Source organism: Balaenoptera ricei, unplaced genomic scaffold (genome assembly GCF_028023285.1).
Source record: "Balaenoptera ricei isolate mBalRic1 unplaced genomic scaffold, mBalRic1.hap2 scaffold_802, whole genome shotgun sequence".
Taxonomy (NCBI): domain Eukaryota; kingdom Metazoa; phylum Chordata; class Mammalia; order Artiodactyla; family Balaenopteridae; genus Balaenoptera; species Balaenoptera ricei.
In genome coordinates this window covers 22,987-47,052 of record NW_026777990.1, presented here as the reverse complement: position 1 = coordinate 47,052, position 24,066 = coordinate 22,987, and the positions used below count along the sequence as shown (strand labels likewise).

The 24,066-nt window shown below is 35.5% G+C and overlaps 1 protein-coding gene across 1 annotated transcript in view; it reads left to right on the top strand.

Annotated features, from left to right (window-relative positions):
• The window catches only part of LOC132359002 (muscular LMNA-interacting protein-like), a gene marked incomplete at its 3' end in the record, with an annotated part of 46,045 nt that overhangs the window by 8,264 nt on the left and 13,715 nt on the right, over positions 1-24,066 (top strand). Inside the window, exons 3-6 of the mRNA XM_059912209.1 lie at positions 5,303-5,374; positions 15,170-15,235; positions 15,319-15,402; positions 15,525-15,584. Coding sequence (XP_059768192.1) covers positions 5,303-5,374; positions 15,170-15,235; positions 15,319-15,402; positions 15,525-15,584 — 282 coding nt within the window. The remainder of the gene's footprint in view (positions 1-5,302; positions 5,375-15,169; positions 15,236-15,318; positions 15,403-15,524; positions 15,585-24,066) is intronic.

The window sequence follows — 24,066 nt, the reverse complement described above, 5'->3', positions numbered from 1 at the left end:
TGCATTGGCAGGCAGATTCTCAACCACTGCGCCACCAGGGAAGCCCGACTTTCTCCATTTCTGCTGATCCTTACATAATCTGGGAAATGAACAGAAGGAAATGTACCTCCATGAGCAAAACTGGTCAATCTGAGTTCAAAACAAATCACTCATTCGTACAATAAATATGTATTGAGTGCTTATTATGTATACGTTTCAAAGTTGTGAAGATGTTGAAACAAATAAAATTGCAAAAAATGCATGCTAAAAGAACATTTATATTCTATGGTGAAAGAGAAACAGTCCACAACCCTCCCCCTCCCCAATAGGTAAATTTTCTTGTAAGTTAGAAGATCATAAGTGGTATAGAGAAAAGTATAGCAGGCTAAGAGGTGGTTGTCACCAATTTATGTTGGGTGGCAGAGATAGGTTTCTTTGAAAGGGTGACATCCAAGGAGGTGATGCTTCTTGAGAGAGTATAGTTAGGCCCTTCCTCAGGGTCTTGTTGTTTATGTAATTTGAGGTCCTGGCATTTACCTGTACTTAAAGTGTAACCATGAGTTCAAATCCCTGATTCTCAAGGCAAATAGTACAGTTTGCTTTGAGATCTTATAGGTCTTTATTACTAGAGCCTGTGGTGAATTTTATGTGTCAGTGATGGGGGTGGTGGTGAGGAGAGCGGTGGGAAGTATTTTCTGAAGGGGAAGGGTGTGTTCTTGCTATCCCCACCTTCACACCCAGGATTTATGTTACAATATCTAGCATTGCCTATAAATAGAATTAGCTCTGATAAACTTACATACAAAATGCAATTTCCTTTTTTAAACCTAAACTTTGCCCTGTACCTGTCATCTAGTGAATATTTAACAGATATTTATGGAAAGATGACTAAAACCATAGATTGCAAATTTGAGAGATATAGTAGTTATCACTGAATTTTTTGCTGGATTCAAAGTCAGGCTGGTCGGTTCTACCTTGTATGATTAGCTAATGGTGATTCCAGCCTGTAATATTACAGCCTATTCTTATTATTTAAGTTGTAATTACAGTGACTAGAGTGATCTGTAATTTTAAACCGAGGAAGGGAAACCAATGAATTTGCTTTCATACCTGGAAGTCTTGACATACTAGAAAAGAAATATGCTCCAAATTTGGATATTGTTAAGAGAACCTAAAAGAAATATACTGAACACAAAAAGTATCTCTTATGGCAACAAGAATGATGTTTGGACTGAAAAGGAAAGGCTACATGTGTCTTAGAGATGCATAAAGCCCAAGATAGATGAAGAACTAGAAAGGACATCTAGTTGCTTTAAATAAGTTCATGTCTCCTGGTCTAGATAAATCATATCTCAAAAAACAGATGAAATTTCTAATTCTATTGCAAAAGTATTGTAAATGATGGGAAAGAGGAGATTTACCAGAAAAAAAGAAGCAAGCTGTTTTTTAACACAAAAAATGGAAGGTAAATTCTGAAAATTATGGCAAATTCTTAGGTTGTGAATGTTTACCAAAACAGTTATAACTGGAAGTCAGACATTTTCTTCAAGCAATAGACATTTTATTGAATGCTTTCCAGCTTCTAGCTTTTGTGATGTCTTTCATGGTATCTTGAACAAGGAGAGATATTTGAGAAGTAGTGATATATTTCTGTGAATTCTGAATGCTTAATCCAAAGCATCCTCGAGATCACTGTCTATCTCATCACCTTATTTTAATTTTATGCATATTATTATCTCTCTATGGCTTTTCTTTTGCTTTCTTATTTATTTGTTTGTTTATTGTTTGGTTCAGTTCATTAAGATGTAAGCTCTAAAGAGTAAAGGCTTTGTGTGTTTGTTTACTGCTGAATCACCAATACTTAGAGCAATGCATGTCACAAAGTAGATACTCAATAATATTTTGTTGAGGGAATCCATTAGTTGAACTACCATATCCAAATAAATTTACAAGGTGGATTGATGCCCACCAGGTTGACAGAACCCAGTAGGCAAGAGCTCCCTATCCTTGTATGTGACTTGAATGAAGATAAAGATGATATGCCTAAAAAATCGTTCATGAAATAATATAAAAGTATTATCTTTGCAGTTTACAATGACTGACAAATCTAATCAGAGAAATTGGATAGAGATAATACCTTAAGTGCTATTTTTGGATCTAGAGGGAAAAAAGCATAACTACAGGATGGAGTTTAATTTCAACAAATGTTAAGAAAAAGATGAAAGGATTAGGAATTTTAGGTGATACTATACTCAATGTGATCCAACAATATAAAATAACCTCAACTGCATTCTGTGTTTTCTAAACACACCACAAAAACCAAGGAGGCAATTCCAATGATTATCATCTTCACTGTATTAATTGAGTTTATTGTCAATATCATGTCAGTGATGATGATATTCTACTTTGTGTTAAAAATACATCTAGGTAAACACACCTTTTAAAAATTTATATATAATAGTGTGTTAATCCCAAATTCCTAAGTTATCCCTCTCCCCACGTTTCCACTTTGGTAACCATAAATTTTTTTTTAGAAGAAATGCAAATGTTCTTTTATTTTATTTTTAAATTTTTCTTATTTTTTAGCTATGTAGGGTCTTTATTGCTGAGCGTGGGCTTTCTCTAGTTGTGGTCAGTGGGGGCTACTCTTTGTTGCAGCGTGCAGGCTTCTCATTGCAGTGGTTTCTTTTGTTGTGTTGCATGGGCTCTAGGCATGTGGGCTTCAGTAGCTGTGGCATGTGGGCTCAGTAGTTATGGCTCGTCGGCTCTAAAGTGCAGGCTCAGTAGCTGTGGCACACGGGTTTAGTTGTTCCGTGGCATGTAGGATCCTCCCGGACCAGGGCTCAAACCCATGTCCCTTGCACTGGCAGGTGGATTCTTAACCACTGCACCACCAGGGAAGTCCCCATAAATTTTTTTTGAAGTCTGTGAGTCTGTTTTATAAATACATTCATTTGTATCATTTTTTTACACATTGTAAATCAACTATACTCTAATATAAACTAAAAATTAAATTAAAAAAATTTAAAGGAATATTGACAGAGGAAAGGGATAGTGAAATTCTTCAGCTGAGGATCAGTAAGGAAGGGGTAGATGGAAACAGCAGTATAACTATCACCCAGAAGAGAGTTCTTAGTCCAAGCAGGGAAAAAGAGGACCAAGGTCCTATAGGAGTAAGTTAGCAGGAAACATATTTTGGCTCAATATAAAGGGGAATTTTGTACCAATTCTAACAGTTAGACCTAAATATGCTGCCTTGGGAGGTAGGCAATTGTTCATGGTGTGGCTGAACAGAGGATCAGAGAGATTGATGCCTTGGATGAGGGGGTTGAAACAGATTGCCTTCAATATCACTTCTAATTCAAAGATTATATGGCATTACATTTATAATAACAAGATATTGCTCTGTAGAGGCTTCACCAAATATATTCTTTAGGACAGCTGCGGATAGGAGAACAAACATTATAAATGATTATGTATCCTGAAAGGAGAGGCAAGGGCATATGGCAGGTATATCACAGTTGTTGGGCTGGAGCACCCTTGTCCATATCCCAGCTATGATTTAGTAGCTAGTGACCTTGGATAAGTTTCTTAACATCTGTCTGCTTTAGTTTCCATATATAAAGTAAACATAATGTAATATCTACATAATAGGTTTGTTGTGAAAATGAAATGAGATAATACACATTAAGTTTTCAGAAGGGTACCTGGCTTGTAGTGATTGTTATCTATTATTATTGTTGCAACTATTGCTACAGTTAAATATCCACAAACCATTGTGGAGTATTAATAACATATTTTATTCTGCATTATTTGTTTGTTTAGATATTCCTTGGGAAAAAGTATCTTATAGAGAAGCATGGATATTGGATCCAGATGGGCCTGGATTCCAAATCTGTTTGTTTTTTATGGGCTGTGGTCTTAGATGAGTCACCTGAGCTCACCACATCTCCTTTTCCTAATGACTCTTTAGTTATAGGGATTCTGCAAAATTAAATGAGGCAATGCATGTCATTCGCCTAGTCATAGATGTCAGCTCTAATTCCACATGCTGAGATGGCATTTTACTTTAGTGCTTATCCAAATACATTATTTTCTGGAGACCATAGCAGTGCTGGATCAATAGAGAGACTTATAATTAATGACTTTAGTCATTAATTATAAAATTACAGGATTCTGCTTCAGTAGGTAAGCTCAAGTCTTGAAGGGACCAGAGGCTTTCTTCTTCCAGGTCTGGCATTTTGATTTTTTTCTACTTGAACTTCTTCTTAAGGAATATGAATGTGCCAGCCTCTTACCTTCCTCACACCAGTTGAATAAGGGTTACACCAATGCCATCTATAAAATTCAAGGTTTTATTTTACTTGATTACACTGTCTTCTTCTGTAGATCCTTTGGTCTTCTTTCCAGGGGACAAAGACAGCCTGGAGCTGTGTGCCAGTTTCCCACTGGCTCTGGGCTAATGGGGAAGCTGCCTGAGAGCTTTTGAAGTGAGAGGAACCTTGAGTTTAGTTAAGCAGCTTGGGACCCAGAACAATATCAAAACTGGGTCTTTGGTTATGTATATGATACTGGTTTCTACAACTTTCTCATGCTCAACCCTCTCCCCCAAATACTTCCCAAAACTGAACTAGATTACTCTGAGTTTTACTTAAAACTCAGAATGTTTTCTCATTTGATTCATTAACATCACTGTATTAGAAAGTACAGGAGAGGGTGGTGAGGTTTAAAAAAATGAAATTAAGATCAAGAGCATGGCCTTCTAGTTCTTCCATTATGGAGTTAAATTGCTGATATCACTTCTATTCAAAATACACTACTTTCTAAAAATTACTGCTAAATTTTATGTGTTCTGATCATTGTTTTTATGAATGATGCAAGAGAATGTATTGAGTTCAATTAAACTTATTGGCATAATTTTTGTTAATTATGGCACTATAAAAAAGAATTGCTTTCCTTTGAGAATAAAGCAAAAATACCCCAAATATTTATGCAGTAATATTCCTCTCAGGGCATGCTGCTAATGAGAAATTTATATATAACTTTGTAAAAAGGAATGTTTTTAAGTTCTGAAATGATATAGCATATACTTGCCTATAATCCCTAGGCTGCTATTTTACTGTGATATTTCTTTGCTTGTCATTCTAATAAAATATTAACATGATAAACTAATTTTTTTCTGTCAAAAACAAGTGTTGAAGCATAATCACTATTTTCTTCACTTGATAACATGAGGTTTAACTTTGTAGAACTAGTCTAAATTTATGTCACGTTCTTTCCCCTTTTCAACTCCACTCTTGCTTTCTGGTTACCCCCATTCTAGCAATACAAGACCAAGTCCAGCTACAAGGCTTTTGCAGCAATCCCAACAAACACATTGCTTTTGGAACAGAAGGTCAGTGTTGGCTCAAAAGCAGACTGAATTTTGGTGATGTTTTCTAAAATTGCTTATGTCATTTTTTTATGTTTAAAAAAAATTCTGTTTTCAAATTCTGCCTTTACTAAAATAAAATTCTGCTCTTAGTTTAGGATGACGTGGTGAAAGCATCTTGGTGGATAGAATCGGAGACATCATTGATTTATTGGTACAGTCTTGGTAGGAGCCTGGAGTTATCCAAGCTACTAAGCAGCTCTGAGAAACTTGATTCAGATTTGGGTACATCCCTGTCCTTTGGAATTTTAAATGGTTATTAATATTTAAGAGCTTCTACCTCTATTCACATTGATCAATAGAGTAGAGGTAAAATGGGGTTACATGTGGGCAACTGGCCACCTTTGAAATTTGATGATTAATAGTGGCTTCCACAGGGTGGAAATATTTTAGCCAAACATCCAAACATCTTTATCCATTTTCCTCAACCATTGATCTGACCTCCATGAATGGGAGGGAGAGGTTGAGATCCCTTCCAATGACCCAGCTACTTTCACATGGCTCCAGGGTATTTTTGACTTGCTATTGAGTCGCTAACTATAAAATTACAGGATTCTGCCTCAGTAGGTAAACTAAATTAAAGCCCCTTGTTTCATAAGTCCATTACAAAGGCTCAAATGAAGCCCCAGTGGAGGATCATATCAGAATTGAAGTGAATCCAATTACCAAGTCTAGGACATGACACATTTCTTATGTTATTTTTATGATATTTATGTTGGCAATTTATCTTTGCATGAAGCCCATTTTTTTCTGTGCAATTATAGTGTTTCAAATAATGTTATAATTTGTCAAAATGTTAATGTTTGCAACCAGGTGGTATTTTGACCACTGGCTTATGAGCCTACTACATTCTTGTTATTTTAGCATGATCTGGAGAATAAAACTGTTATATATTCTCTTGTCTAAAAAAGTAGGAATTGTTAGTGGGAGATGCTAAGTGGTATATAGGTGAACATTGGTTGGCAGTATCTCTTATATCATGTATCTCTGATAATAAATTCCCAATTATCCGCCTGTGGCCCAGAGTCTATGCTCTATATATCTGAATGCCTTGAACTGGGGGGTGGGGGGTGAGGGAGCCATCTGTAACTTTTTCTCTAGCTTCTCTTCTGAATTTTGACCTTCTATGGTTCATTGAAAGACGAGATGGGCATAAAACACCAATTTCAGGAGGTTTCAAGAGGCTTCAGGAAGTGACACCTTCACCAGATGCCCCTTATCCTATTTTCTAGAGTTAAATATTATGTGGAGTCATAGTAGAAGTGTTCCCTCACCATAGACCTTCTCCCCATTTCAGATGGACATTTCCATCTGAAATCTGGTCACAAGTGCCTGCCTTCACAGAAATGGGAGAAACTCTCCCACCCAGTAGCCAGGCAGAGAGAATAGGGGCTGTTGTGCCACAGTGTCCTTCCCTCATGCTGGCCAGCTCTCTTCTCTTCCAATTCAATGGATTTTAGAGATTATAATCCATTAGTCAGTCATTAAAAATGAGGAATGATTAGCTTAATTTCAAATTGCATCACAAACCCGTTTCATAAGTGTCTATGGTGGTATCGCTTTGCATTGAACCTAATGCAAGTTCATATGGGAGAGGTTTTGTGTTTTTAATTTTGAATAAAACATACTGTTCAGTAAAATTATTATTTTTATTTTTAGTACCACAACATGTAAATATCATGATATCTAGTTTAAAATATCTAAGTTTAAATATCATGATATCTAATTAAAAATATCTAATACAATTATCTAGTGTGGATAATGGTCTCTTGGCTAAGATGTTGTTTTGGGGCAATAAATATTTGAATTCTTCAAAGGTCACAGGATATAACATGATGTTTGTTTTTCTTTAGAGCCTTTTATAATTCCACATTTTTTTTTTTTTTTTTTTTTGCTGGCTTTCCCATGTTATGTATTCCTCAATGAGAGATTTTACTTTGTAAGAATTTTTAAATAACAAAAGTATTATCCCAAGATTTTATGAGAGTTTATTTCTATTTTCAGTAATATTTCTTGAATGATATTGTGCTGTTTCTATCATGATTGCTGTTTTTTAAAAATAAATCTGGTAATTTCGATCTTTTTGCCCATCTGTTTATACAATAGAACTCATCCTATGCCATTAAAATCAAAGGGACTTATTTCTGAATTGAGTGAGTAAATTAAAACTCTAATCATCAGAGACTCATCTGTTTGGGAGAGGATTAACATTTTGGAATATTTTAAATCACAGAAGGTTTTCTGAGATCCCTTTAATATCTTACAGAACAGCACAATTAAGGGGTACGGTGATGGCGCAGTGTCATTACAATATTCTGTTAGGGTCCGTGCTGTGGAACAACTTGAAGATAGAAAAAGCACATTTATTTCGTCTTAAGATGGATGGGCAATTAATTCTCTCCCCCAACCAGATTTTTTACACCACATTCTGTTTTATAGCATATAGTATAATTAATGAGGAACCAGAATCACTTTAAAAAATAATACTATTTTTAAAAGCAAAATTTTCTCCAAATTGAAATACAGGCATCCCTTCCAATCAGACATTAAGTTTTCATTGAATCCTTGGATTGGTTTCAGTTTTAATCACCCCTTGATGAAGCCCATAATTTTCAAAAGAGTACATTTTGTTGGCAGGGGACACGAGGTTTCTGATACTTCAATTCTGTAATTTATTGTCCGCGTCAAACTTAAATTTATAGCTTATTCGGTTTTCTATCATTTTTTCCCCTATGAACGTTTAGGAGGGAAACATTTTAAACTAAAGCCTTAACTAAGGCTTTACAGGCATCATATTTTAATGTGTTGGCATTGGGGTCTTTGACTTAATCTCCTGCCAATAATCATCTTCTCTAAGATTGAGATTGAGACAAGTGATTATAAAGCAGGAACAAAATAATGAGATGAACGTGCATTTGTGACTGTCCTTATTACAATATGTTCAACAATATACTGGGCTCTGTAGAGGAAATAATTTTGATATGGACATTATTTTTTAGTCTCAATGTAGGTACTGCTGTCCTTTTCAGAGAATGTTGACGATCTCTCTCTCTCTTATTGACTAATTTTTCTTCTTAATCATCTTAGTCCGATAGCAATAGGTAAAAAGTTAAAATTAAACTGAAGGGCACATATTAATATTCTAAATAAATGGATTATTATTTTTATTGAGCAATTGTATTAAGGAAAGGAAAGATGAAGGGATATTTCCTTGAAATCAAATAATGCGAATATATATTGTCTCACAGTGATTAATTTTTTTCCATGAAAGAATACACTTTTTCCTTGTAAGTAGTTTATCTGTTCCCTTCCTCACAATTATTTCTCAGGATAAAATCAAGGCTATGGTTAGGTACTGTTTCCCAACAAATGATATTACTATGCATTTAATTCATAAGCTTAATGTGTTTGAAAGAATTTTAGAGTAGCTCAATTTTATAAATAGCACCTATAAATTATAAGATTAATTATTTAAATGAAAGTTACAGGAGAAAAATTATTTTATTTTTCCTGGTGGAAGGAGGATAAAGAACAACCGTTTTGAAGACAGTAGTAAAAACTGTGCTACAAAAATAGAAAGGTAAAGATTTGAGATATCTTGTCAATTGTCAAATCATTTTATTCTAAGTTGCCAGTTTAATTTTTTAAAACATGAGTTGGTAAACTCCAATCTGATTAAACATATGTCTTTGGGTGAGACTATTTTAGGATCTTTGCGTGTCTCAAAAATTTAACAAAATCTGGTTACCGACTTAGCATATGGTCTAGACTAGAGAGACATCTCTTAATTTAGGTTAGTTCAAGAAGTAAATGTGTTCCCAATTTCTTTAACAATGGGAAAGTGCCCAGGACCCAAATCTATACAAATCTATACTAATTGGTTCTTCTTGGGCAGTTGTCTACCATGCAACTATTTCTTTTAAGGCGCTTACTAAACCATATTAAAGTGTGCATATTGGTTGTTGTTTTTTTTTCCCTACTATAAAGTATTTGAGAAAATCTGTTTTGTTAAACAGTCATTGAATGAATTAATTTAGTTTGCACCTGGGTAGGTCTCTTAAATTTCCAATTTTATTCCACACGATTTTAAAGCAATTTTTTGCTCATAGGACTGTAAAAATAAGGGGGCCTCATATATGGCAATTAGGATGATGATAAGCGTCTTCCTTTAGGGTAGAATAAGCTTCATCAATTCTAATTCCATGGAAAAGATATAAAAGGCCTTCTGCTACAAGGAAAGTAAGTTGGTTTTAGACTTGGTACCTTTTAATGGTTAAAGAATGCAATCACAATGGCTGCCATACTGAGTACTTTAGCATGTCAGACACTGAGCTAAATGCTTTACTATCCTCACAACTCTGTGAAAATTTTGGTGCTCCAAAATGTCAACTAAATTTCCCAAAGCTGCAGGGCTAGTGAGTTGCTGAAATGGACCTTAAGTGGGATCTGATTATCCCCTAGCTTTGCCCTGCTCACCATGCAACAGTGACATCAATTAGCTAAAGTGAAATATTGAGCAAGAGGTGATGTTTTGGATAATTTTTTATTACTTGCTAAAAGATATTTAAATCTTCATTAAATTAGAGCAGCAAAAAGTTTTTTTTTGTTTTGTTTTTTTGTTTTTTTTTTGTTTTTAATGAGGAACAGTTAAAGGGAATTGGAAATAACTTAGTTCTGACAAGACTTAAGTTAGTGAGGGTTTACAAAGCAGCCCAATTTTCTGAGTTATTAAAAGAGAGGTGGTGAATTACAGTAGAGGAGGTGCTGGCAGGGAATCAGGAACACCCTTCTGATATACTTGATTAAACGAAGAAAAAGTCTAGAGGCTTTGAAATTAAGCCTTCAGGAACAGGTTTGAAACTGGCCGTAATGACTTGCCAAAACTCCCTTCCTTCTGTGTGAGAGGAACAGACATTTAATCCTCCAGAGATCTTGGGATTAAAAACAGCAAGTAAATTTCCTCAATTCTTGAAATTTTTAAACCAATCATATGAAAATAATCTGCTGATAAATATTCCTAGACCTTTAAAGAAGCTGTAATTTTATATATTGGAGGCCCCTTTGGCTTACAGCATACATTTCCCCCTTTTCTTCAGATCTGAATGCTATTCATACCTGAATCTCCAACTAGAGAATCAAAATAAGATTTATTTAGCTGAGAATATCTCCAATCCTACAAATGGTTTTGTATTAATGACTAAAAATCAAGCAAATCTCTTGTAGTCACAGGATTTATTCTACCAAATAGCTGGTCAGATTAACAAAGTATAGCAGTTTCTGGGTTCTGCCTGAATTGATTTTGGGGAGGTTAATTTTATCATTATTGAAATACAGTACTCGCCCATGAAATTTTTGAAATCCAATCCAGTTAGATAGTCCAGGCATCACAAAAAGTTTACAAGCCCTTTTAGAGTATCCTTCCTTTGGAAGCAGTTTACTTTCTAACTCTACTTAGAGTGCAACTAATTCATTCTATTTTTAGATTTTTAGAACTTAATCCTATTTCCAAAGAGAGCAGGTTCTAATCAGTCTGCTGATTCAATATATCTGACTTAACAGTGTTTGCAATTCCATGAGAGATGCTCCTTTTGGATGGGGAACACCTATTACAGTGTGTGGGCATATATTCTCATAAAGACTTTGATTTACAGTGCTTGCTCCTAGTTCTTGCCTCTTAATTATAATGTCATGCTGAGCTCAGGAACTATTTTCTTCTAAAAGGAGATTCACTATGTCTCTTTTCAAAAACTGGGCCCCAAAGTTGGTTGTGCTGAGCAAAATATAACCACTTTTAATGAGACTATTTCTAACCATTAGTTAAGAATCTTTAAAAATAGGATTCAAAGCATGTTCCATTTATGCCTCACTTGGCTATCAGACAGTTTGGTAGAAAATATATGTTTTTTTAATAAAATCTTTTATTGGAGAATATTCTGAAAGAACTTCACTCAAAATGAATAAATCTAAAGAAACATCAATACAATCCTGCTGGCTAAGTTGTCAAAAAACAATCTATGGTCAGGCTTCACATTAATGGAGATTTAATATATTTTCTTTTAATACATTTTTGTACTACAGAGAAAAAACCTACTTTTTATGGCTGCTAGAAGGAGTGGATCAAGATGATATATTTGACAGAGAACTCCTTGTCAATAAAAAAATCAATTCTAGTGAATTTCAAGGCTATTCAAACTCAAAATAATCCCCCTTCCAAATTTTAATGCAGTTCGAGTATTGTCTCCATTTCAAAGTTTCAGCATTACTGACTGAATACTAGTTATCTTCCTTAATTTTCCAAGCATTCTGAGTAGATAGTTTTTTCATTCTTTGAGTAAATTTCAATACTTTAAGTAGCATAATAAAAGTTGTGTTTGCCTATAGTAATGTCCCACGAAGTAACCAAGATAATAACCTTATTTGATTTTGGCTGAAAAAATATTCGCTCATTATATTAACATGGATCACATACTCAGATCTTTGATGGTAAACAAATTTAAGAAATATGGGAAAATAAATTGTTACTTAAAATATTCAGAGTTTAAACTCCTTCTCTAGAGCATTTTACCGAGGCATATTAAGATCATATTCTTTCTATGATTCATTTATTCATTTAACTCCATTTATTTGTCAGTCTGCCCTTTCAAATCATCCTAAAGATCTTTACTGAAGACATATCATGTGCTGTATCCTGAGACCACCAAGATAAATACCATAGTTTCCTAATTGTTATAGGGCAAATGGTCCAGTAGAGAGGAGATACAGTTGAAGAGTAATGATGATACAATATGCTTAAGGCATGTATGGAATGATGCGGTGCCCCAAGGAGGGAGGGGCAGATTTTGCCTGGTGCAAACGCCAAAAAACATTATACAGGAGCTGGATTAGGATTTTTAGGAAGAATACGAATTCTAAGTGAGCTGAGGGTGGAGGAGGGATAATCTAGGCAAAGTTAGAAGGTCAGGAAGTTAGGAAGGTCAGCACAAGTTCAAAGAACTCAAGTGATCCATTGTGGTTAAAGAGCAGCATGCAAGTGCGGAGTGGGTAGAAGGTGTTGTTGGAGAGCGAGGAAGAGCTAGACCAAGGTTCTCTCCTAAGGAGTTTGTTGTTAATCCTGGTCACTAATTAAATTTTTTCTTTTCCTTTTTTTTTTCCTTTTTTACTTTACAAGTATTTTCTCCCAGTCTATGGCTTTTATTTATTTATTTATTTTGGAGTACAATTGCTTTACAATGTTGTGTTAGCTTCTGCTCTACAATGAACTGAATCAGCTATATGTATACCTGTATCCCCTCCCTCTGGGTCATTAATTTCTGACTTTTTTCTTCTCTATAATGATCGTCATAGTTAGAAGCCATGTGTAGTGTAAAGCCTAAAATTAAAGCCCAATACTACCTGCTTGGCACCTGGTAGAATTGGGAGGGCCTCAGCTGGTCTAATTGCAAGCTCACCTCCCCACTCTGCTCCCCCAGATAAGGTCCCCTAACCCTCCCTATCAAACCGACCAGGTGCAGTGCCTACTTAATCAAACAAGCCGACCACACCTTTCTAAGGAAGCAGGAACACCTCACTCTCTTGATCCTACAAAACCTGCCTTCCACAGCCCCTGTTGTTCACTGTTCCCCGAGCACAGGTCTTATGTGGCCCTGATGGAATGCACAGTTTCTTCCCCTGGGCCATGACCACCTCTGACTATTAAACTGCTGTTGATGGCATCTGTCCAGTGTCAGGTGTCATGTATTTGGCCATCCCCATCACCACAGAGTGGGAAGCCCTTCCCTTATCCCACCAACAGGGTAAATAGGAGATGATTAGAACACCATGTCAAGGAAAAATTAAGCTGTCTGAACACCAGCAAGGAGTTATCCTTATGACATTTTCTGTTCCTTGCTATCCATTACTCATGATTAATCAAAAATATAGAGGATGGAGGAAGAGAGGAAAAGAGAATTTTTTTATGGTAAGAAAGAGGCAGTCTCAAGGGTTTCTATTAGGTTATCATAGCCAATGTTTTATATTTTATTTAATGCAGAGAAATAGATTTTGAAAAAATGATTTTCAGATAGTATTTTCCTTTGTGAGTTATTGAAATAAGGGGGATAGCTTAACATAATAAATGTTTATTTCCTCCCCACATCACAGTGGGGTATAGCTCAACTTGGCCATTCAACATGGCTCTCTGTCAGTGACTCAGAGATGTAGTCTATTTCCATTTTGCATCTTAGGTATATGCTAATAAAACATTTGGTTGTATCAGGCAAAATAGAGATTAAGACACAAAGCACTATTAGGGATATAGAGGGTTACCTTATAATGACAAATCTTTAATTCATGAGGAAGGTATACTTCTTCTAATTACGAATGTAGCTAATAAAATGGTTTCAAACTACATTGAGAAAAATTGCTAAGATCACAGGGAGAAATTAACAGACTCACTACAATTCTGTGAGATTTTATGGTGACTTTCAATTAATTGATGACTTTCAATTATTAATAGAATAAGCACACAAAAGAAAGTGGTAAAACTAAGATGATTTGAAAAAAAAAAGAAAAATCTTGATCTGATAGATACATACACACACACACACACACACACACACAGAGCTCTGCAGCCAACAATTAGCGAATAGATGTTTTCTTTAGCATAAATGGAATATTTACAATTCTCTAATTTTAAATGGAATATTTACAATTAGAGAATAGATGTTTTCTTTAACATAAATGGAATACTTACAAAAAACTAATCATGTCTTATACCATAAATCTCACACTACCTAAGAAATGGCTATTTTGAGAAGTTCTATGGTTATAACTAAATAAGTAGGTAATTTAAAAATTGAGGGGAAAAAACCCTTATATTTAAAAAAAAATAGAAAGAAAAACTACCTTAATGGAAATATCTAAAAATGTATTTAGAATTGAATGACAGTGACCATACAACATATCACAACTTGTAGAATGCAACAAAAGGGATTCTTTGAGGGAAAATAGGATAAATCCAAAGAATGTAGAAGGAAATAAATAGTAAAGATATGAACAGAAACTACTGAAATGGAATGTGAGTATGCCAAAGAAGATCAAAGCCAAAAGTTAGTCCAATTAAGAGATTAGAAATGGATAATTCTACATGGAATTTGATTAAGAACAAAAGCAGGTGGACACAAATAAATATTAGAAATGATGAAGGAGATGGACCAAGATGGCAACATAGGCAGCTTCTGAACTTCTCTCCTCCTAGGGACACATTGAATATAAAGCTGCACATGGAGAAATTCCCTCTGAGAGAAATCCAGAAACCAGCTGAGTGACTCCAGCATCTCAGATTAATAAGAAAATACCCATACAAAACCTGGCAGGAATGGCTGAGATACATTCTTGCCATCAACCCCATCCCTGGCACAGTGCCAAACAATTGGGAGGGAAACCCCAGCTCCCAACTTTGCCCTGAGGTTTTAGGCTGCACATCTAATGTCCCAGCCTTTAAGCCTCCCACCCAAGGGACAAGCCCCCAAAATACTTAGCTCCAAAAGCCCATGGGGCTTGTGCCCACAAGAACTACAAGACTCCTTATATTGGAGATACTAGTTCCACAGGAGAAAGTAGGCAGTTGTGGACAATGCCTCCAGGTCAGAGAATAGCTCATCAAATGTTTCAAAGATATTTCTTCTTGAGACATACAGGGCTTTCTTTGAATTCAGACTTTACTACATGTATATTTGACTAAAATCCTCACATGAGAACTATTTCATTTATTATCACTAGGCACTAGATGAACCAGCCAAGACAGAGAGCATCTCCAAGGACAACACATTAGATCCACCTCTGGAGGTAATGGCTTCAGATCACCCCTGCTTTTGAAATGCAATCCCGAAACTCATTGCTAACCCAGTACCTGGTTTCAATTCTTCCAGTTGTGTTCCCCTGAACAGCTCAGGCAGCAAACTGAAGAGCTCTGTGCTACCATTGATAAGGTCTTACAGGATTCCTTGTCTATGGTAATGCCTTAGACTAGACCGTGCAATTCAAGCCTTTGCTTTGCTTCACTTCATTTCCCGCTGCTTGGCTAGGATGGATGCATCATAAGCTTGTCCTTTTTTTTTTTTTTTTTTTTTTCTAGCATTCTTCTGATTCTCCTTCAAGTTCCCTACAGACATTTTTGGGTTCTGACACAATCAAAGTATGTATGTATTTAATATAATTTACTGAACCATAAGAATTACTAGATTAATGATTTTTAAACTGCAGGTCAAGGCCCAGTAGTGATTTGGGAAATTAGTGGATAGCAACTAGCATTGTGTTTCTTTTTGTTTTTTGTTTGTTTATTTGTTGTTAGCAAACAGCATATTAAAAATAGAATAATAAGAATATAAACTATCAATCAAACTGTATTATTCCAAGCAGTGAGTAGGTATTGTTGACATTTATTTCAATTCATTTGCATGTACAGGTATAGGCATGTGTATATAGGTTGCAGTAAAATCTATTTCTAACTGTAGGTCAAGTTCAAAACAGTTTGAAAGCCAAAGTATTAGACTGTGTTGTTATATGTTGGCATTTAAGATATAGAACTGTATGTAGAATTTGTGACTTATTCTCATCCCAAACCATAGCTTCAGTCCTTATGTAATTCCGAGCCCTTAGACTTGTAGAAACTGAAAATGAGGTAGACTAAAGTAGTGTTAGTCTTAGGGATTTAATACTGGTATTATTTCTGGAATTCTTTTCTTTTGGTTAACTGAATTTATTTCATTGTTCGTTGACTCAGAGGGACAGAATCCTGGATATTTTAGATCATTTGAGGATTACTAAAGCATTGTTATAATTGAATATTTAAGTACTCCCTTCTTATCATGTAGCCTTTTTCATTTGTTGGGATGAAATATTACATTTCTCCAAGTTATTATTTTTTGAATGCTTTGTACAGATCTACTTACCCAAATTTCAAAATGATTGTGGTTTTTCTTTTATTGATAATTGTTAGGCTTTTTTGGTCAGTCTTATTTTCTCTCTTGGAATTAGTATAAATACTTTTTGCATATTCTTTTTCAAAATTGGACAGTGTATGTATAAAGTAGATTTTATTTTATTTTACTTATTTAAAAATTGTTATTAAAGTTGATTTACAAAGTTGTGTTTAAAGTAGATTTTAAATGTACAAAATTGCCTATAACTAAAAGAGTATTTCTAATTTTCAATTGGAACATTATAGACAAATATCCTTTAATAATGATGTAGAAGCCAGGTAATCACTCATTGTCAATATTATTATATTTTAGTAAAGAGAACCTGCAAATGGATACTTATAGCTTCTCTATTTGTAACCTGTTTTGTATATTCTTTAAGTCTTTTAATCTAAAGATAGAAAAGTTTGATTTACCAGAGACTATATAAATTTTAAATGTATTTTTTTCTCAATTCATTTGTTGGACATGTAAAAATACCCCATATTATATTAAATGTAATAGGAATAGGACTTAAGTAACATATGAGTAATAACCTGTATTATTGATTTATTTAACAAATATTTAATGCTTATAGTGTTAAAGATACATTATTCTAGGCCATTCAATTTAAGGCAATTATTTCATTTAACAAATATTTATTAGTGCTTACTATGGGCTTGGCACTGTGAGGTACTATCGTGACAAGTGTGAGCAAGGCAGAGTAATCGGAGAGGCGTACTTTTTTTTTTAAATTGAAGTAGAGTTGATTTACAATGTGGTGTTAGTTTCAGGTTACAGCACAGTGATTCAGTTATACAAATATACAGATATGTATTCTTTTTCAGATTCTTTTCCCTTATAGGTTATTACAAAATATTGAGTATAGTTCCCTATGCTATACAGTAAGGCCTTGTTGTTTATCTATTTTATATATAGGAGTATGTATATGTTAATCCCAGCCTGCTAATGTACCCCTCCCCACACCCCCTTTCCCCTTTGGTAACCATAAATTTGTTTTCTATGTCTGTGGGTCTGTTCTGTTTTGTAAATAAGTTCATTTGTATCTTTTTTTTTTTTTAGATTCCACATATAAGTGATATCATATGGTATTTGTCTTTGTCTGACTTACATAAGTTAGTATGATAATTGCTAGGTCCATCCATGTTGCTGCAAATGGCATTATTTCATTATTTTTTATGGCTGAGTAATGTTCCATTGTATATATGCACCACATCTTCTTTATCCATGCATCTGTCAACAGACATTTAAGTTGCGTCCATGTCTTGACTATTGTAAATAGTGCTCCAATGAACATTGGCGTGCATGTATCTTTTCAAATTGGAGTTTCCTCTGGATATATGCCCAGGAGTGGGATTGCAGGATCATATGGTAGTTCTATTTTTAGTTTTTTAAGGAACCTCCATACTGTTCTCCATAGTGGTTGCACCAATTTTCATTCCCACCAACAAGGTAGGGGGGTTCTTTTTCTCCACGCTGAGAGGTGTACTTTGGATATAGCGATCCGAAAGTAGGATTCAAACTGAGACCATGAAGGAAAGAAGCCAGTCATAGAAAGATCAGGGAGAATAGCTTTCAGGAAGAGGAGTAAGCATGTGCAAATATCCTGTCAGGAAAGAGCTTAGTGTGCATGAAGGCCAGTGTGGTTGCAGTATGGTGAACAGTGTGAAATGAGGTGAGAAAGGGGTGTAGGGACGGTGAGGATATTTACATGCCATGCCATGAAGTTTGGATTCCAGGGAAAATGGGAAGATATAAAAATATGGGGGGAATAATATGAAACCATTGAGAAAGATGGCTGATGGCTGCTGTGAGGAGGCTACCGAGGTCAGAGGAAACATGACGGTGGCCTGGTGCAGAGGAGCTGCAGAGAAGCACTGGGTATGAAAGAGATATTGCAGCCTTGCTTGGGTTTGGATGTGTGCAGAGAAGGAGAGGAGAATCGTGGAAGAGCTCCCGCTCTTTGCCTCGACTGTAGACAAACGTGAAGGAGGCTCAGTGTGGTAGAGGGAAGAGGGTTATGTTTATTTGGATAGGATAAGTTCAAGATGTGTGTCAGGAGGCCTTAAACCTGTGTGCTGGAGCTGGTAGGATGGATCGGGGGATGACTGGTACGTCGATGCTGTGGACACCCTGTACGGAGCTCCCAGGAACAAAATATTGCAGGTCCAATCAAGAAGAATGAAAATCTATTGTGGTCAGAGCAGTGTGGTAACATGGAAGCTACAAGAGCACAGTGTTTAAGAGAGTGTGATCGTGGTGATTGTTGCCAAGAAAAAGAGAATGAATAAGGCTAGAGAAGCGTTCATAAGATTTGACTTTGATTTTGAAACTATATTGCTATTGCTTACGTATTTATTCTCATCGTTTTGATTTTTCTAGCCTTTAGTAGCCCATACAGTCCTTGTGAACCTGAGGCTGTTCTTTTTAGTCTCATATGAAAATTGTGACCTTATATATTGATACATAACATATATGTAATTTTTAATTCATGTTTTCCCAGATGTATCTTTTATTACTTTTTTCTATTATTATTATTGTTTTACTATTTTCTATTACTTTATTTTTTTATCTTTTTGTACACTCATCTTATTTTCTTCAAGACAACATATTTCTAGATATCACTTTTATAGTTGATCTGAAATTCTGTTTATCTGGGACCTTAAACCATTAACAATTACTGTAATTCTTCTTATATTAGGACTAATATCTCCTATCTTATTTTATATTTGCTACTTGAACTGTTTTCTTTTTTGACTTTCCTGCTTTCCTTTGGATATTTTGATATTTACTGGTTTGAAAATTTTGAAAATTTTACTTTACATTTTTGTTACTTTTCAAATTTATGTCTAAATTATTAAGGACAATAATTATGCTTATTTTCCTATCAATTTTAAAGCTTACATATATCTTTTTCTAAACTTAAGTTCCACAGCATTTTTCACTTTCCTGTTGTTTTTAATCAAGATTGATCGATCTATCTATTTATCTATCTATCTATACATATGTATGTAGACATAGTTTGTTAGTATTTTTTGGACATCTAGATCTGAATTTTAATGGTTATATTTTTCTTGATTTCTTCCTTATTTAGACACTTATACTTTATTTAGATCCTCATTTCTTACACATTCATAGATTTTCCTGGATTTATTTTTCTTCTTGTTGACCTCTTTGTTGTATTCAATAAGGTCTTTTTGTATTGATTCTATTGCCTGTGTTCCTGAGATTATCATTATTTTGCCCTTTTATTTATTTATTTTTAGTTAAATTTATTTGTTTATTTTTAATAGATCTTTATTGGAGTATAATTGCTTCACAGTACTGTGTTAGTCACTGTTGTACAACAAAGTGAATCAGCCATATGCATACATATATAGCCCCATATCCCCTCCCTCTTGAGCCTCCCTCCCACCTTCCCTATCCCACCCCTCTAGGTCATCGCAAAGCACAGAGCTGATTTCCCTGTGCTATGCTACTGCTTCCCACTAGCTATCTATCTTACATTTGGTAATGTATATATGTCGATGCTACTCTCACTTTGCTCCAGCTTCCCCCGCCCCCAACCTCCATGACCTCAAGTCCATTCTCTATGTCTAAGGCTTTATTCCTGCCCTGCCACTAGGTTCATCAGTACCATTTTTTTTTTAAATTTTAGATTCCATATATATGCGTTAGCATACGGTATTTGTTTTTCTCTTTCTGACTTACTTTACTCTCTGTGACAGACTGTAGGTCCATCCACCTCACTACAAATAACTCAATTTTGTTTCTTTTTATGGTGAGCGATATTCCATCGTATATATGTGCCACATGTTCTTTATCCATTCATCTGTGGATGGACATTTAGGTTGGTTCCATGTCCTGGCTATTATAAATAGTGCTGCAATGAACATTGTGGTACATCTCTTTTATTTAAAAACATTTTTTAAAATTAATTTATTTAATTTATTTATTTTTGGCTGCATTGGGTCTTCATTGCTGCATGCGGGTTTTCTCTAGTGTGGTGAGTGGGGGCTACTCTTCATTTCGGTGCGTGGGCTCCTCGTTGCAGTGGCTTGTCTTGTCGCGGAGCATGGGCTCTAGGCAGGTGGGCTTCAGTATTTGTGGCACGTGAGCTCAGTAGTTGTGGCTTGTGGGCTCTAGAGTGCAGGCCCAGTAGTTGTGGTGCACAGGCTTAGTTGCTCTGCAGCATGTGGGATCTTCCCAGACCAGGGTTTGAACCCGTGACCCCTGCATTGGTAGGTGGATTCTTAACCACTGCTCCACCAGTGAAGCCCACATGTCTCTTTTAGAATTATGGTTTTCTCAGGGTATATGCCCAGTAGTGGGATTGTTGGGTCATATGGTAGTTCTATTTTTAGTTCTTTAAGGAACCTCCATACTGTTCTCCATAGTGACTGTATCAATTTACATTCCCACCAACAGTGCAAGAGGGTTCCCTTTTTCACCACACCCTTTCCAGCATTTACTGTTTCTAGATTTTTTTGATAATGGCCATCTGACGGGTGTGAGGTGATTGCTCATTGTAGTTTTGATTTGCCTTTCTCTAATAATTAGTGATGTAGAGCATCTTTTCATGTGCTTCTTGGTCAGCTGTATGTCTTCTTTGGTGAAATGTCTATTTAGGCCTTCTGCCCATTTTTTAATTGGATTGTTTGTTTTTCTGATATTGAGCTCCATGAGCTGTTTGTATATTTTGGAGATTAATCCTTTGTCCGTTGATTCATTTGCAAATATTTTCTCCCATTCTGAGGGTTGTCTTTTCATCTGGTTTATGGTTTCCTTTGCTGTGCAAAAGTTTTAAGCTTAATTAGGTCCCATATGTTTATTTTTGTTTGTTTGTTTGTTTTTATTAATTAATTAATTAATTTATGGCTGTGTTGGGTCTTCGTTTCCGTGTGAGGGCTTTCTCCACTTGCGGCAAGCGGGGGCCACTCTTCATCGTGGTGTGCAGGCCTGACTGTCACGGTCTCTCCCGTTGCAGAGCACAGGCTCCAGACACGCAAGCTCAGTAGTTGTGGCTCACGGGCTTAGTTGCTCTGCGGCATGTGGGATCTTCCCAGACCAGGGCTCAAACCCGTGTCCCCTGCATTGGCAGGCAGATTCTTAACCACTGCGTCACCAAGGAAGCCCTATTTTTGTTTTTATTTACTATTTTGTTTTCTATTTTGTTTTTATTAATCTAAGAGTTGGGTCCAAAAAGATCTTGCTGTGGTTTATGTCAAAGAGTGTTTTTCCTATGTTTTCCTCTAAGAGTTTTATAGTGTCCAGTCTTACATTTAGATCTTTAATCTATTTGGAGTTTATTTTTGTGTATGTTGTTAGGCAGTGTTCTAATTTCATTCTTTTACATGTAGCTGTCCAGTTTTCCTAGCACCACTTATTGAAGAGGCTGTCTTTTCTCTATTGTATGTTCTTGCCCCTTTGTCGTAAATTAAGTGACCATATGTGCGTAGGTTTATCTCTGGGCTTTGTATCCTTTACCATTGATCTATATTTCTGTTTTTGTGCCAGTACCATACTGTCTTGATTACTGTAGCTTTGTAATATAGTTTGAAGTCAGTGAGCCTGATTCCTTCAGCTCCGTTTTTCTTTCTCAAGATTGCTTTGGCTATTTGGGGTCTTTTGTGTTTCCATATGAATTGCAACATTTTGTGTTCTAATTCTGTGAAGAATGCCATTGGTAGTTTGATAGGGATTGCACTGAATCTGTAGATTGCTTTGGGTAGTATAGTATAGTCATTTTCACAATATTGATTCTTCCAATCCAAGAACATGGCATATTTCTCCAACTGTTTATGTAATCTTTGATTTCCTTCATCAGTGTTTTATAGTTTTCTGAGTACAAGTCTTTCACCTCCTTAGGCAGGCTTATTCCTAGGTATTTTATGGTAGATGGGATTGTTTCCTTAATTTCTCTTTCTGATTTTTCGTTGTTACTGCATAGGAAGGCCAGAGATTTCTGTGCATTAATTTTGTATCCTGCACCTTACCAAATTCATTGATTAGTTCTAGTAGTTTTCCGGTGGCATCTTTAGGATTTTCTATGTATAGTATCATGTCTTCTGCAAACAGTGACAGTTTTACTTCTTTTCCAATTTGTATTCCTTTTATTTGTTTTTCTTCTCTGATTGTTGTGGTTAGGACTTCCAAAACTATGTTGAATAGGAGTGGTGAAAGTGGGCATCCTTGTCTTGTTCCTGACCTTAGAGGAAATGCTTTCAATTTTTCTCCATTGAGTATGTGGTTTACTGTGGGTTTGTCATATATGGCCTTTGTTATGTTGAGGTAGGTTCCCTCTATGCTCACTTTCTGGAGAGATTTTGTCATAAATCAGTGTTGTATTTTGTCAGAAGCTTTTTCTGCATCTATTGAGGTGATCATATGGTTTTTATGCCTTAATTTGTTAATATGGTGTATCACATTGATTGATTTGCATGTATTGAAGAATCCTTGCATCCCTGGGATAAATCCCACTTGATCATAGTGTATGATCCTTTTAATATGTTGTTGGATTCTGTTTGCTAGCATTTTGTTGAGGATTTTTGCATCTATGTTCATCAGTGATATTGGTCTATAATTTTTTTTGTGATATCTTTTCTGGTTTTGGTATCAGTTAAATCTATCTGGTCTATTGTGTTATTTAAAGCTTTTGTTTCCTTATTTATATTCTGTTTGGATGATCTGTCCATTGGTGTAAGTGGGGTGTTAAAGTCCCCTTCTACTATTGTGTTACTGTCGATTTCCCCATTCATGGTTGTTAACATTTGCCTTATGTATTGAGGTGCTCCTATGTTGGGTGCATAAACATTTATAATTGTTATATCTTCTTCCTGAATTGATACCTTGAACATTATGTAGTGTCCTTCCTTATCTCTTCTAACAGTCTTTATTTTTAAGTCTACTTTATCTGATACGAGTATTGCTACTCTAGCTTTCTTTTGATTTCCATTTGCATGGAGTATCTTTTTTACATCCCCTCACTTTTAGTCTGTATGTGTCCCTAGGTCTGAAGTGGGTGTCTTGTAGACAACATATATACAGGTCTTGTTTTTGTATCCATTCAGCCAGTATGTGTCTTTTGGTTAGGGCATATATACCATTTACATTCAAGGTTATTGTCGATACGTATGTTCCTATTACCATTTTCTTAATCGTTTTGGGTTTGTTTTTGTGGGTCTTTTTCTTCTCTTGTGTTTCCTGCCTAGAGAAGTTCTTTTAGCATTTGTTGTAAAGCTGGTTTGGTGGTGCTGAATTCTCTTAGGTTTTGCCTATCTGAAAAGCTTTTGATTTCTCTGTCGAACCTGAATGAGATCCTTGCTGGGTAGAGTAATCATGGTTGTAGATTTTTCTCTTTCATCACTTTAAGTATATCCTGCCACTCCCTTTTGGCCTGCAGAGTTTCTGCTAAAAAATCAGCTGATAACCTTATGGGGATTCCTTTGTATGTTATTTTTTGTTTTTCCCTTGCTGCTTTTAATATTTTTACTGTGAATTTAATTTTTGTTTTTTTGATTAATGTGTGTCTTGGTGTGTTTCTCATTGGGTTTATCTTGTACGGAACTCTCTGTGCTTCCTGGGCTTGGGTGACTTTCCTTTTCCATGGGAAAGGATTATAGTGGGAAGTTTTCCACTATAATCTTTTCAAATATTTTCTCAGACCCCTTCTTTTTCTCTTCTTTTTCGGGGACCCCT